At 42.6% G+C, this 13,847-nt stretch overlaps 1 protein-coding gene across 1 annotated transcript in view; it reads right to left on the reverse strand.

Annotated features, from left to right (window-relative positions):
• tenm1 (teneurin transmembrane protein 1) overlaps window positions 1-13,847 on the reverse strand; it is a 202,630-nt gene that overhangs the window by 76,233 nt on the left and 112,550 nt on the right. The window contains exons 9-14 of the mRNA XM_059345783.1: window positions 11,227-11,328; window positions 7,822-8,016; window positions 4,608-4,808; window positions 2,529-2,714; window positions 2,328-2,357; window positions 2,064-2,210 (exon numbers count right to left, since the gene is read on the reverse strand). Of these exons, the coding sequence (XP_059201766.1) occupies window positions 2,064-2,210; window positions 2,328-2,357; window positions 2,529-2,714; window positions 4,608-4,808; window positions 7,822-8,016; window positions 11,227-11,328 (861 nt within the window). The remainder of the gene's footprint in view (window positions 1-2,063; window positions 2,211-2,327; window positions 2,358-2,528; window positions 2,715-4,607; window positions 4,809-7,821; window positions 8,017-11,226; window positions 11,329-13,847) is intronic.

Here is a 13,847-nt window from a genome sequence, read left to right on the forward strand (position 1 = left end):
GCTCACTGATTAAAAAACTCATTTGTTTAATCCATACAAAAACCACAACAGCAATCTGTGGTTTTATGGGGGGTTATATGACTACTTATTGGCGAGGCACGGTGACTTCCTGGAATCTTGCAACCTCACAGGGATTACAGGACTCTTACAGGAATTTACTGCTCCTTATACCCAATAGGCAGATCGATTGATTGCATTGATTTTCTAATCTAATTTGAAATATTCATTTAAACTCTAAAATCCTATTGTCTTGTCTGTTGTCCTCTGCCAAGGAGGTTATGTCCAAAACACTTTTCTCTTACCTGTAGTTCTATTTATCAATATAGATTGTTTTGGTGTGAGTTTGAGTGCTGGAGATATTGGCTGCCAAGATGTCTGCTTTCACTCGAATTTAATGAAACTATATGGCACTTAGAGCACCGCCTTGAGCACCACAAGCTGTGTGCCATAAAGTTCAATTAAACTGAGGAGCAGGCAGACGTCTCCAGCAACAAACAAATATCTCCAACAATTGGCAACTAGCACCAAAACAAGACAGACTGATTTATAGCACTAACAACATGAGAAAAAAAAAAGTGAATTTTTGGTTTTGGGGTTAACTGTCCCTTTAAAATCGGTGGAATTCCACTTTAAAAAGGGACAAAGTGAGGACCACTATGACCAAAATCATTATCAAGAAAACCATGGAAAATGTCTAGATATCAGCTCTTAAATTAAATTCCTATGAGCTATTTTTGTTGTTATCATTATATTTTTCCAAACAAATGTACCTTTAGTTGTACCAGGCTTTAAAATAACAATAAATTAAAGAAAACAAGGGTGGTCTAATCATTTTTTTCCATGACTGTAGTTAGTTGAAAAGGTTAACATACAATGTGTGAATGTATTGGATGCACAGTTTGAGAGTCCTTTATTTATTAAACACCGCAGATGAAACATCCATTAATAAATAAAGATAATCAGAACAATGACATAATCGATAAATATAATAAAAACCACCAGTGCCTACGCTGTTGGCAGGCCACAGTCCTGCTATGACCTGTTTCCTTTATTCAGCCACTATTTTATAGTCCACCAGACATTTTTTATTATACGGCTCTGAGGTTATAATCCTGGGAAAGGACCTGTAACTCATGTGTTGAGCAGCCGTCTGACTGACTTTTCTGAAGTGTTGGCTCAGTCAGTCATGCAGCTTTGGTAAACAATGTGCAGGGAAAAAAAGGGTTACATTGCAGCTATCAGCTCCGCGCGCCAGCTCAAAAAAGGACTACAAAAAACAAGTATGTATGCGTTTGAGGTTCCCCGCTGCTGTGTGCACTGATTCAAACGCCAGTCATCACAGAACGTGGAACCATGCACAGAGAGCGGAAGCTTTTCCTCCAAACAAAAGAGACACTACCTTGTTTGCAATGATGGATTACAACACCGGCTTAACGGGCATGTCCACAATGAATATCTGATGATTCAGAATGAATGGGTCCAGTCGAAAGCAATGTAATATTACACTATATTCTAAAAACTTGTTAGGTATTGGATAAGCGCCTTAGATGGGACTGAAATGCAGGGAAATGAGCAGAGCTCTTGCTACTCCTCAAAATGTTCCTTTCTTGTCTATTCACCTGAGGATAGAGCAACGAGGCTGAGTGACGCACACCTCTCACCTGTCACCAAACACCTCATAACCAAAGAAGTAGAAATCTATTCTGCGTGGTTTGCTGTATTTAGACTTGAGAAAATTTCTCTGAGTGCCTTTTATCCTAGCAGGTGGTATGCATATTAGACATTTAGCTGTGATAAGAGGAAAAACAGACATACACACTGCACACAAATACGAGCACGCACACACACACAAATACATATTCAATATAATAATGACCAGCGGGACGCTACAGGAGTCTCCGCAGGACTGGGACAACACAGAGGGATGCAGAGGCGGATTTTCAGCAGGAGAAACAGGAGGAGAAGTAATGGAACGGAATGGACAATCCGCCACAAAGCCAGAAATGAAAGAGGTAAGAAAGAGAAAAAGAGATAGAAAATGATAGATGATGTTAGAATGTCACCTCCGTCGTTGTCTGTTCCATCACTGCAGTCAGTTTCCATGACAACGCTGCATCCAGGCCCACTCCATCCAGCCTGGCAGACGCAGCGCCAGCCGCTCTGCTCCAGGGTACAGCGCCCATGCCCGCTGCACAACCCTGGGCAACCGTCTGAAAAGGTGTGTCCCCCACACACACACGCACACGCAGACACACACACATTGGGCATTGGTGAGCATGTTGGAGAAGCATATTATAAAATTTTAATCCTAAATTAAGATAAATTACCTTTCACGACAACGTCCAAATCATGAGTAACTGCGAGGGAAAAAAAGGTGAGAATTGAGTAAGAGAAAACAATTGTAAATGAAAATTATTCCAATACAGTGACACCTTTTTTATCCTATTAATCATACTAATCACAATATAACAAGGAATAATTAAACACTCCCACACGCGCACACACACACACACACACACACAGCTCACCAATGTTACAGTGCTCTCCCTCCCAGCCAGGCTGGCAGATGCAGGTCCCGTCGTGGCACTGGCCGTGTTCTTCGCAGCGAGGATGGCACGCTCTCTGGTCGCACGCAGCGCCAATCCAACCCTCCTCGCACTGGCACTGGCCCTCTGAGCAAACACCATGGCTGCCACATGGCACCGGGCACAGCTCTGGTGGGCCGGTGGGTGGGGATATGCGTGAGAAAAAAAAGTGTGTAAGTGTGAGAGGAAAAGAGAGAATGAGAGGGAGGGGAGCAGATGGAGGAATTGAGTGTTGGAAGAAAAGAAAAAGAAAAAGAGGCACAAGGGACATGGAGAGCGGCAAAAAAGTCAAGAATTTCTGAATTGGGGGTGAGCTATCGGATATAGGTGAGAGAAGAAAAAAAAAAACTAGCGATAGAAGAGGATAACCTCAGAGACTAAAAAGTCTTCCTTCTCACAATACATAATCTTCCCACCTCTAATAGCTGAGCTCCCTGAAGGAGAGGAAGAGTGAATAGACTCATAATAACAGCCAAATGATTCGTATTTGCACCGCATATTTAAACTACAGGGACTCCAATTCAGCTCTATTATTCTTTTCTGACATTTTGATCAGATTTGGTGGGCATGTTAATACCTTTTCTTTTTCTTCATCTCTCCATCTTTGTCTCTGTCAGCTTTCTCTTTTCAGTATCCCTTTCCCTCTCTCTTGCAACATCCCTTTAAAATTCCTTTTCTCGGTGCTCCTCACCATCTCTCTCTCTCTCTCTCTCTTTCTCTCACACACTCTCTCTCTCTCTCTGCAGAAGCAAAGCCTCATCCATCAGTAAAGAGAGCAAAGTGCTGGAGGCACACAAAGACTACTTATCCAGCTGCAGTAAAAAGTTATTTCAATTTAAATATACATAGCATGGAGAGGGGAGGAAAAAGTGGATTAAAGTTGGAGAGTTTTTCAGCTCTCTATTAGAATTACATTAGCTTAGCTATGCTTCAACAAGACCAGGACGTAGAATCGCTGGGTCCTTTTGATTAAAAGCCCGGCAGGTAGAGAGAGGCCGCTCATATCTCAGATATTCAGCCATGGTCTATCATTATCACGGGCTATATCACTATAATAAGGCATACATACACCTGAGAGCAGCAGCTAATGCCAATTGCCTGCAAATGGTTGGTGAGCATGGTAAGGCGGTTCCTTCCCAACAGCAGCGTTAGTGTGTTGAAAACAGAGGCACGTCAGAGCTATAATGGCTATTTTCCTCTCTGTCAGTTTACACTTCAAGGACAAGGACACCATCCACACAGCGTACTGCAGAGTACTGCAATCTATAGATTAGACACTACAGTACACACAATAGCTAACTCGCTGCCTTGTCTTCACTACTGGTGTAGAACAGTGGACGATTTAAGCGGGTTGAGTTTACTGAGTGCAAAGGAAAGTTCAGGTGGGTGTAGATGTAAGAAATCTTTTACAACCATATCTAACAACCACACACTGACTAATATGTACAGGTAAAGGGGTCCGCAATAAACATCAGCAAGCTTTTAAATGCCAAGCTAAATGTTCCTCAGAGTAGCAGTCTCTGAAAGGCCTTGCAGCAAAGTGAGAATAGAGGTCTTTTTTTTTTTCTCGCCTGCCTTTTTTTTCCTCATTTAGCTGAAGGGAATATGTGTGTATGTGTGTATGTGTATGTGTGTGTGTGTGTGTTGTGTGTGCATGAGCATGTGTGCGCGAGTGCTACACTATAAATGCACAGTAAAGTGAGTGCTATTGCAAGTGGGGGCTGCCGTCAGAGAGTCATGAGGGGAAATCTCATTTACGACCAGCATGAAGAAAGTGCAAAAACACACATGTGAACACACACACACACACACACACACACGTATGCACGCGCGCACACACACACACCGACCCATTTCACAAGAGTGGCTCCAATCCATATTTCTCTCTCATGTCTATCAAATCCCCAGAAAATAGTATCTGGCAAGACCATGCGTGTTACAAGAACACTGGCAAACTAGAGATGTGCAGTTGAAATTTTCTGTGTTTTTTTCAGTGGGTGAACAATAATCCTCAGGTCTTACCAGTGTAGCAGTCTGGTCCCGTCCAGTTGGGCTGGCAGGCGCAGGTGTCTGACTCAGGGAGATAGGTGCCATGTCCTGAACACTGCTCCTGACAGGCTGGCAGCGGGTCATCACAGCTCACTCCTGCCCAGCCTGCCGAGCACACGCACTCCCCGCGCACGCATACGCCGTGTCCGCCACACTGAGGGTCTACGCAGTCCACTGCATAGAGAGAGAGAGAGAGAGAGAGAGGACAAAAGGGAAAGCAAGAATGAGTCAGAGGTGAGAGGAAAGAGTGGAAGCGTGTGGGTGGGGGCGTTAAAAAGGGGGGTGCAGGACTCATTATAATCATCAGCTCACCGAGTATGAAAGCAGTGTTCTTTGCATCCCATCCAGGAGTTAACCACCCTAGCTACAATCCCTGTATCTGTTCCACAACATTACACTTCATAGGACACTTAGAACTGAGGCTTTGATAAGGGGTGAAATGGGTTGCTTTGTGTGTGTGTGTGTGTGTGTGTGTGTGTGTGTGTGTGTGTGTGTCATGGTGGTCCGTGCTACGCTGTGTTAGTGTGTGTAATTACAGCTCTGAGCGCCAAGCCAAAGCTCAGCACAGTTCGGCTCAGCTCGGCTCAGCTCAGCTCCGCCGCTCAAGGTCAAACACCTGATTTAGTCTCCACAGACCGAGATACTGGAGGCAACAGCAGGGCGGTCTTTGGGACAGCTGTGCCCATCGGGTTATCATCAAGTGTAACATCATAATTGTTTTAGATATCACAGCTTTGTTTGTTTTGGCTAATTTATTGGGTGGTTTTACAATGGACAGCTCGAGGGGAGGAAGTGACAGAGGCCTGCGGCTGGTTTCCTGTATGAGTGGAAGGTGCCTCAGCTACCTCGGCTACCTGAATCATTTATATTCTTGTCATTTTTCACCCTAGGCCATTTTTCACTCACTGTATTTATAGTTTTTCTGACTTGACCACAGTATATAACAAATAGTATCTGAAAACAATGGTTTGTTATTTTTCAGAATAAAATATTAAGTTGATTAGAAATTGAATCATTTGACATATAAGTGCTAGTATATCTATGCTAGAACTGCTTTAATGGAAAAAAACACATTTGACACTATTTTTAGGTTTTTTGCCTGTATGTACTTAGCTTTTCAACACACAAACAATTTGTACATGAATAGACGGAGTATCTTGTTTTAAGTGCTCTCCACCCGGTTGTTAAGAGGGCATTATAATGCTGGCATGCAGTCAGGGAATTGGCTCTGTAATACCTGAACTCTCTTTTTGCAGTCTACATTTGTGCTTACATTTTCTATATCTGCACCAACAAAGGTCATGCGGAATTAGCTACCAGCTGCTCCTGTTTGCACTGTACCCGTGGATCAACAGCCAACATCACCCAGATGAGAAATTATTTCATGGAATAACTTGAGTTATAAGGAGTGTTTATTATAATGATTTCTATGTGGATTTATGGGCATTTACAATTGATGGGCATCACCTGAAAGAGGAAGTTCTGCAGATTTTAGCAGTAAAATAAATTCTCAAATAAAAACCAGGTCTAGCTGGGGCCATGGTGAGCAAAAACACATATAGGCTGGGGATAAAAAAGCAAAACAAACAAGGGTATATAGACTCCTGGAGCCATATGACTCGTACCCACAAAAAAACATGCATATCCGAAAGCCATTTCCCACACATTAACGGGTATTTCTGTACAAATAATGTAGGGTGAGAATGTGCACCTCAATCATACGTATGCATACATTTCAATATGACATGCTGTCAAATTATGACACTGACAAGTAGGCTTGCCATGGCAAACGGTGTTACAGTGTTCAGGCATACACAGATTCCGTCATCGCCACCCACCGCCCCCACTCTGTGTTTTGCATGTTGTTTTGCCTTTTTTTAAAGTTAATTTTCCTATTTCAGCCCCCACGTTCATCAAATAAAAATAAAAAACTCTCCAAGTTGTAAATACTACGGTTATTATCAGACCTTAGTTGGACAATGGACACTACAATTATACATACTCCTTACAGCAGCAGCAGAGTTGCAGCGCAGAGATCTGCTACCGTGGATACTAGGACCCCAGTGTTAAGGAGATTAAGAGGGTGATAGAAGAGAAGCGGTCATCCTCAGGGCACCCCGTCCCTCAACATGGTATCCCAAATGACAAGAAGATGAATGGAGATTTATCTATATGAAATGTATTTCAATTAACTAATGCAAATCATATCAATTAAGTACAAAGTTACAAATGGTTCGGCCACTCTGGGCCAATTGAACAAGTAGAAAACACAACACTGACTTTTATCACTTAAAAAAGTTGTCACGGCTAACGTTTTAGCAACATTTGCATTCATTATGAGTCGTGTTGATGAATGTAAGTCCAATATTTCACTCTCCTTATAGCTCTGCTCTGGTCTCCACCAACTCTGAGAAATATCTGCCTCTTTAAAAGCTAAATGTTCTATTATGCTCCCAGGCTAATTGCTACCTTTGTCTGCCTGCCATTTGGTCAACAGCAAAACAATGATGCATGTTTACCCTGTAAAAGGTTTAATTTTCAGATTTTTTGCTTATCCAGAGTAATGGTCTAAGAACAAAGGGTGTCATATTCACTCTGTTTTTTTTGGAAGATATTTTTTGGTCATTTTACAGCTTTATTTGATAGCAGCAGAGAGACAGAGTGAAGACATGCAGGAAAGGGCTCAGAGCTGGATTTGAATCCAGGCCTGCTTCTAAAAGGACTAAGCCTCCATGGTATGCGCTCTACTGGTGAGCACCCCAGGGTGTCATATTCGTTCATTCATTATCCCTAACCACTTCTCTGAACTTGGGTCGCGGTGGGCTGGAGCCAATCCCAGCTGGAATTTGGTGTCATATTCTTTGAGGCAAATTTGTGATTTGGGGGTATATAAATTAAAATTGGCTTGACTGAAGTCGCTGGATCTGATTCAAGAGCTCCATAGAGCTGACCGGGGCTGCAGAGTCAATAATTCTCTGTGGGTTTGACACTACGAGGGACCCCTGTCAAATCACACAGTCATTTGATCCATTGTCAATATTAAAATATTGAATAGTGTTAGCTAATGCTAACATTAATCAAAAATAGCAAAGTCATTCATTTAAATGTGTAAGTGGAGCCATCTTTTGTTGTGCAGGTGTGACATTGCGAGGTGTGTGTCTTGACTTTTGAGTGTAAAACCTCTTACCTTGTTCACAGTTAACCCCTTTGTAGGCTGGGCTACATATGCAGATTCCCTGGATGCAGGAGCCGTGGTTGGAGCAGGTGGGGTCGATACACTGACCTTCCTCCACGTTACACTCTGCCCCCTTCCACCCTGCCAGGCATACACACCTCCCCTTCTCATACACGCCGTTTCCGCTGCACAACACAGGGCATGAATCTGCAACAGGACAAACACAGATTACACTCACGTATTCGGTGGTACACACATGCAAACACACACACACAGAGTGCTGCAGTATATTAGCTGGGAGACCGCAGTAACCTACCGTGAGTGGGGCTACGCTCTCTTATCTCAGCTAGTGCGCGGATTCAGCAAATCCTCAAGCAGCCTCTGTCTCCCTCTCTTTCTCTCACACACACACGCACATACGCGCTCATACGCGCGTATACACACACTCCAGCTTATCCCTCACGCTGTTTCAATTTACTCAAGCACCACCTGAGCCTGGCTACCACGGCAACCCAGGAATTGTAGAAAATCCCCCCAACGTCACCTCACTTGCTCTGAACAGGCCGTGAAAACAATCGTGAAAACGGAAGATTAGGAGAGAGGAGCATTAGGGGTTTATAGAATGAGGGTGGAAAGCAGAGCTATCTCCATGCAGAGATGGAGAGCTGTGTGGCTAATGTAATGACAGCCAGGTAGAATAAAGTCAGTGAGCGCCTGATGACGTGCTGACAGTTACACCCTCCACCCCTCCCTCCTCGTTGCAGCTGGAGGAGGTATGGCAGCTCCAGACTTCAAATGGATTAGAAAGACGATCCAGAACCAACGCCTTTTTTCTGTGATAATTTGCAGTGAAGGCCCTGTGCGTTCATGCGAGCGGGCATGTGTTATGTGTTTGTTTGATCCTTTGTTAAATCTAACACTCTGTACCCCACAGTAATAAATTCACACTTCACTTTTTACAACTCTTGCCAAAACTTAGCTGTCTAACTTTTCAAACGGAGAATATTATAACATGAGCAAATGAGCAAGGATGAGAGGAACAAATGAATAAATGATGAGCGTAAATAAATCATAGAATGTGATATCGTATCAGCTGTTTCTACACAATGAGACAGATACAACTACAATAATTTTACAGAGGGCAGAGGGAGAGAGAGAATGAGAAACAGAGACAGAGAAAGCAAGAGGGAGACAGAAGATACAGAAGATACAGAGAGAGAAATGAAAGATGAGTAGGAGAGGAGTTAAAGACACAGGTAGAGCTGTGAAGATGATATGGAAAGGTTGCAGTGAAAGGAAGATGTTCTATTTTATTTAATCAGTCAAACCACAGCTTATTTCTCTGTGCCCTAGTACTCCATTGTTATCTTACTCTAACAATTTTAAAGCTGTGAAGCTGCTGTCAATATAATGCAACACTTCCGCCAGATGTTTCAAATTAACATCTGCAAGGGACGTGCCCTTTGAGTTATGAAACATATGTGCAGGTAGTGTTATATCTTGAGAAACAGTTTAATGAAAGTCATGTGAAATAGTTGGTGAATGAAAACTTAGAGAAGAGAAATTTATGGGAGCTGAGTGGTGAGTCCACATGACTCTATTAGTCACCTCGTGGAGTTGGTGATGTGGAAATGATACATTATACTGAATGAACCAAGACCACAGGTGTGTGGAAGTGTACTGCTGCCATATCAGGAAATAAAAAAAATGATTTGTATCACATATAATGGGAAAAGTTGTTGTTATAACAATAACAATTTACTAGGAAACAAGGTAATTTGGTGTGGGAAATGAATGAAATAAAACAAGGAGTACTATTCCAATAACAGCAGAATCCCGCCTTGTCTCTACCCATGCATGAAGTAGAACTTATTCAAATTGGATAAATGAGCCATATTCATCATCGTCATGTTTATATTCATTAATCAGTTCTCCATAATAATGAGTTGAATTGTTTCATGTTATAACAATTAAATTCATCACGTTATAATAAGTGGTCGACCGATACAGGTTTTTAAGGCCGATGCCGATACCGATTATTTTGACATCAGTCTTAACCGATTCCCCGATATGTGCTGACGATTATTTTGGCCCGATTCTTGAAGCTGATATTGCCTTTTCTACCTCCATTTACATGATAAAAATGACACAATGATAACAAATGTTACACAAGTCTCAATTTAAACAAAAAAAGAAACATTTTTAACAAAACAAACAAAACATATTAACAGTTGGATAGCAAACAATGTGTATGTTGTTCTAGGCTGATGCCAATACAAGTAACAGACGTTGATATCGGCCCGATACATCGGCCGGCCTCTAGTTACAACATGAAAGATTACATGTTAAAACAGGATAACTAGTTTTGTGTTATGCTTATGGAGAACTGACACATTGAGAAATTGATGAATGGTCTGCTTAATTGGTCAGCTTGACTGTAATGGCACTGTAGAGGCATTTTCCTCTTTGCTATAGTATAGTTGTGACATCACATCCCGACAGAGGCTCGTTTGAAGGCACAGTTTCGAAACGTTCATGGTATTTTTATAGCACCTAGACCGGTCAGCAAAGAAAAGGTGAGAATCTGCGTGACAAAGCCCTGGTGCAGCAAATAATCGCTTCTCCAGCAAGGGTGTTCATAGTTAAAAATAGGGTCTTGATTATACAGTAGTTATTCCTCTTTGAGTAACATTTTTTAAAAGTGAAATCATACATTTTAGAAAAGGCGACAAGAGAAGTGAATGGCTCTGGGCTGAGTGTCACAGCGAGGGGAGGGAGGTCAGAAAATAGTGTCTCTGTTATAAACATTGCCTCCACTGCTTAAGAATTTTATGAAATGTCATGACGTCGCAATTACACGACTCTGCAGAGCTGACCGCTCCACTGAACTCAAACGAACGGTCATCTGCTCGCTCTTCACTTTGAGGATGAGCATCTGGAACACTGACAGGATGTCAATCCCTTATGAAGTCATGACAACTAAATAAACAACTGCAGCATTTTCTCCTCACTGTTAGAAACAAGGATGAAAGCCTCAACAGGTGCAGTCCTATTGAAACTGCACCCACATGGGTCCTGCAAAATAAACAGTAGCTTCAAAAATAGCAAAATGGGGCGCTGAATTTGATGAATTTAGGATTTGTCAAACCATAAATGAGACAATATTTCAAACACAGCCTGGGGTCCCTCTGCCTCACTTTCCGCCACTAGGAGACTACTTCAGCAGCAACAGAAAGTTTGCTGATCCATCAGGGAATCGGGGCTGTTCGGGATCAGCAAACTTTCTGTTAACCCTAATCCTAAGTCTGTCCCCCAGCTGCTGAGGACAAATCCTAGAGGAAACACTGGAAAGTATTGAGAGACATACTAACAAACTGTTGGCTTTGGCGGTTTCATCTGTTATCAGACATCTCTTACCTTTGGCACAGTCAGGACCCAAGAATCCAGCGAAGCAGTGGCAGTGTCCAGCCACGCACTCTCCGTTTCCATTACAGTTTGTGGAGCAGCCATCCATTGAGTCTGCAAAACCAAACACACACAAACACACACATACGCACATTCATAAAACAGACATAAAAGGCAGAGAAAAAAAAACTTGAAAATATTCCACATGTAACCTCATAAGCTGGCATAGCTCTCTGTTATTGAATGAGAGATCTGATAAGCAATGGATGGCTCCCCAGACTCAGGGGCTATATTAGATTAGTCTGATCCAGCTGCTATCACTCTCTGGGGAATGGCCAAGCACTCACTTACACTCAGTAGCACTAAGCACATTATACTGCATTACAGGTTGGAAACACACTGCGTGCAAATTTACAAACATCAAGGCTTAATCAACAAACTGTTTACAAGGGCGCAGTTTGGAACGAGATTGAGCAACATAAAATCTGACATTGTGAGTGCACAAGTTAGTGGAGAATGGCTAATATTGCGTCGCCACGGTAGCTACACTCTCGACGTGGAGAAGATCAATGTGATGCTTGTTCCTACTAGAGCTTTGTCTCATCTGGATGCGTGTGTTGCATCATTTCTTCTGTAGGCTATGTGCATTTCATCATATTCCTCCATTGGACTTCAATTAGCTGCATTCCTTTTACCGTTCTCCTTTCCTCCCATTGATATGTCCATCATGTCAGATCTCATTCTGCGGTTACAGACAGCGTGGCAAAGATAGATAAAGAGGGAGAGCACTTTTGTGCTTTCAGAGCATTATATAAGTCTGCTCAGTTCTGTCAGCTCTACTCCAGATGGAAGATTCTGGTGGAGAGGAGGCTGGCAGAGTTTGGAGTTTGAACTGTGCTGCTTGTGCTGGTTGTCTTGTGCCAGGCGAGCTCTATCTAAGCAAGATAGAGTAATTAAAATGGGTGTCAAGGATGTCATCCTTTGTTTGACCCTGTGCCGTCCTGCTCTGCTCCTCTGAACAGGGGATCGACTCCGGAGTCAAACCACTGCAGTCCCCTGGCTCGCTCTGTTCAGGGAGCATGGATGACAAATCCTTCTGTGGCATAACTCGCTCACACGCGCGCACACACACACATTTACAAACACATGCACGCAAAGTTATTATGTGACACTCGCCTTGAGGCGCGTGTGACACATGCTAATGAGACAGGCCCTGCCAGTAGCCGGCAGCACAGCGTTATCCTCCACAGCAGCGCATCACTACAGAAACCAAAGTCATTTTCACCTCCATCACCCGTCATCGTCACTCTGATGGAGAGAAGGAGTGGCAATCATCTTTTCTCCCACACAGTCAGGAGAACTCACAAACCTTTCTCCGCATGTGTCTGTTTCTCTCTTGAAAAAGCGTTGCATATACAAATTCCAATATTGCATCTGGCACCTGACACATGCAATGAACAAAAAAGCTCATCTGCAAGGTCACAGAGTTCCTTTTTTAATCCAGAGATGATTGATCAGTCAGAAAGCTTGCAGGGCTGTAAGGTGCACGGTTGTAACGGTGATATAAGTGCCGTATCTTTCAGGTCAATGTCTCAACTATAAAAATCTCCAGGCAATTAACAGGTAATGTATGGTGGGCCATGTCTTCATTTGTTACAGTATAGTGTGTGTGTGTGTGTGTGTGTGTGTGTGTGTGTGTGTGTGTGTGTGTGTGAGAGCATCCGTGAGACACCCACTCGCTTCTTTCCACTGACTAAACCCTTTCCAGTTAGAAATCACTCATGCCACAAGTTATTGCAGTTAAATGCTATTATAAAATGGGTGCTTCCAGCCAAGTGATCTGATTGGTCAAATAAGCATTGCAATTGTACTTTATGAGCCTGTAAAGTTTCAGCCATGCTTTACGACCCTTGAATTTTATGAAAAAATGAAATGGCTGCTCAGCTAACTAGAAGCATCCAGCCATAAGCTAACATCCTTTTTTTGTGTGTTTTTTTGTTTGTCATCTATTTTGTTAAAAGTTCCAGGTATCGACATGAAACTTTTTCTTACGCTTTTGCTGGCCATTGTGTAAAAGATATAATATTCAAGAGGATGTGTGATGACAGCTGAAGTGTAGCAATTATGCATAATTAATAGCCCTGCAGGAAGCACCGCTCTCTGCCTGGGTACAGGCTGAGTAGAATTAAAGAAGATAGGCCTGGAGTGGAGGTGGCGAAATGGCAGGTACCATTAAGCCGGATCTTTTGTGGGTCACAAGTAAATGTCAATAACAGTGGAGGGGGGGCGGGAAGGCTTTCTCTGCACCTGCTGCTGGTTTTCTGTACAAATTGGAGAAAATTGGTTGGAAAAGTTGTTTTGAATCCACATAACAAAGTCTATTTTCAATTTCGCAGATGTCCTTCTCACCTTTTGTGATGTTTTTTCTTCAAATGTATACGTGAAATGTGTATACATTATAGTTAGAATCACTGAGAAATGACTGCAGAATAGAGTATATACTCATATCAGCACATATTACAGTATATATATCAGCATTTGTGCCGACAATTTTATATCCTACTCAGCAGCAGCACCGAGTTAAAATGTAACTGGATGCCGGGTGTGTGTGTGTGTGTGTGTGTGAGATGGTC

The sequence above is a fragment of the Centropristis striata genome, chromosome 12 (genome assembly GCF_030273125.1).
Source record: "Centropristis striata isolate RG_2023a ecotype Rhode Island chromosome 12, C.striata_1.0, whole genome shotgun sequence".
Lineage (NCBI taxonomy): Eukaryota > Metazoa > Chordata > Actinopteri > Perciformes > Serranidae > Centropristis > Centropristis striata.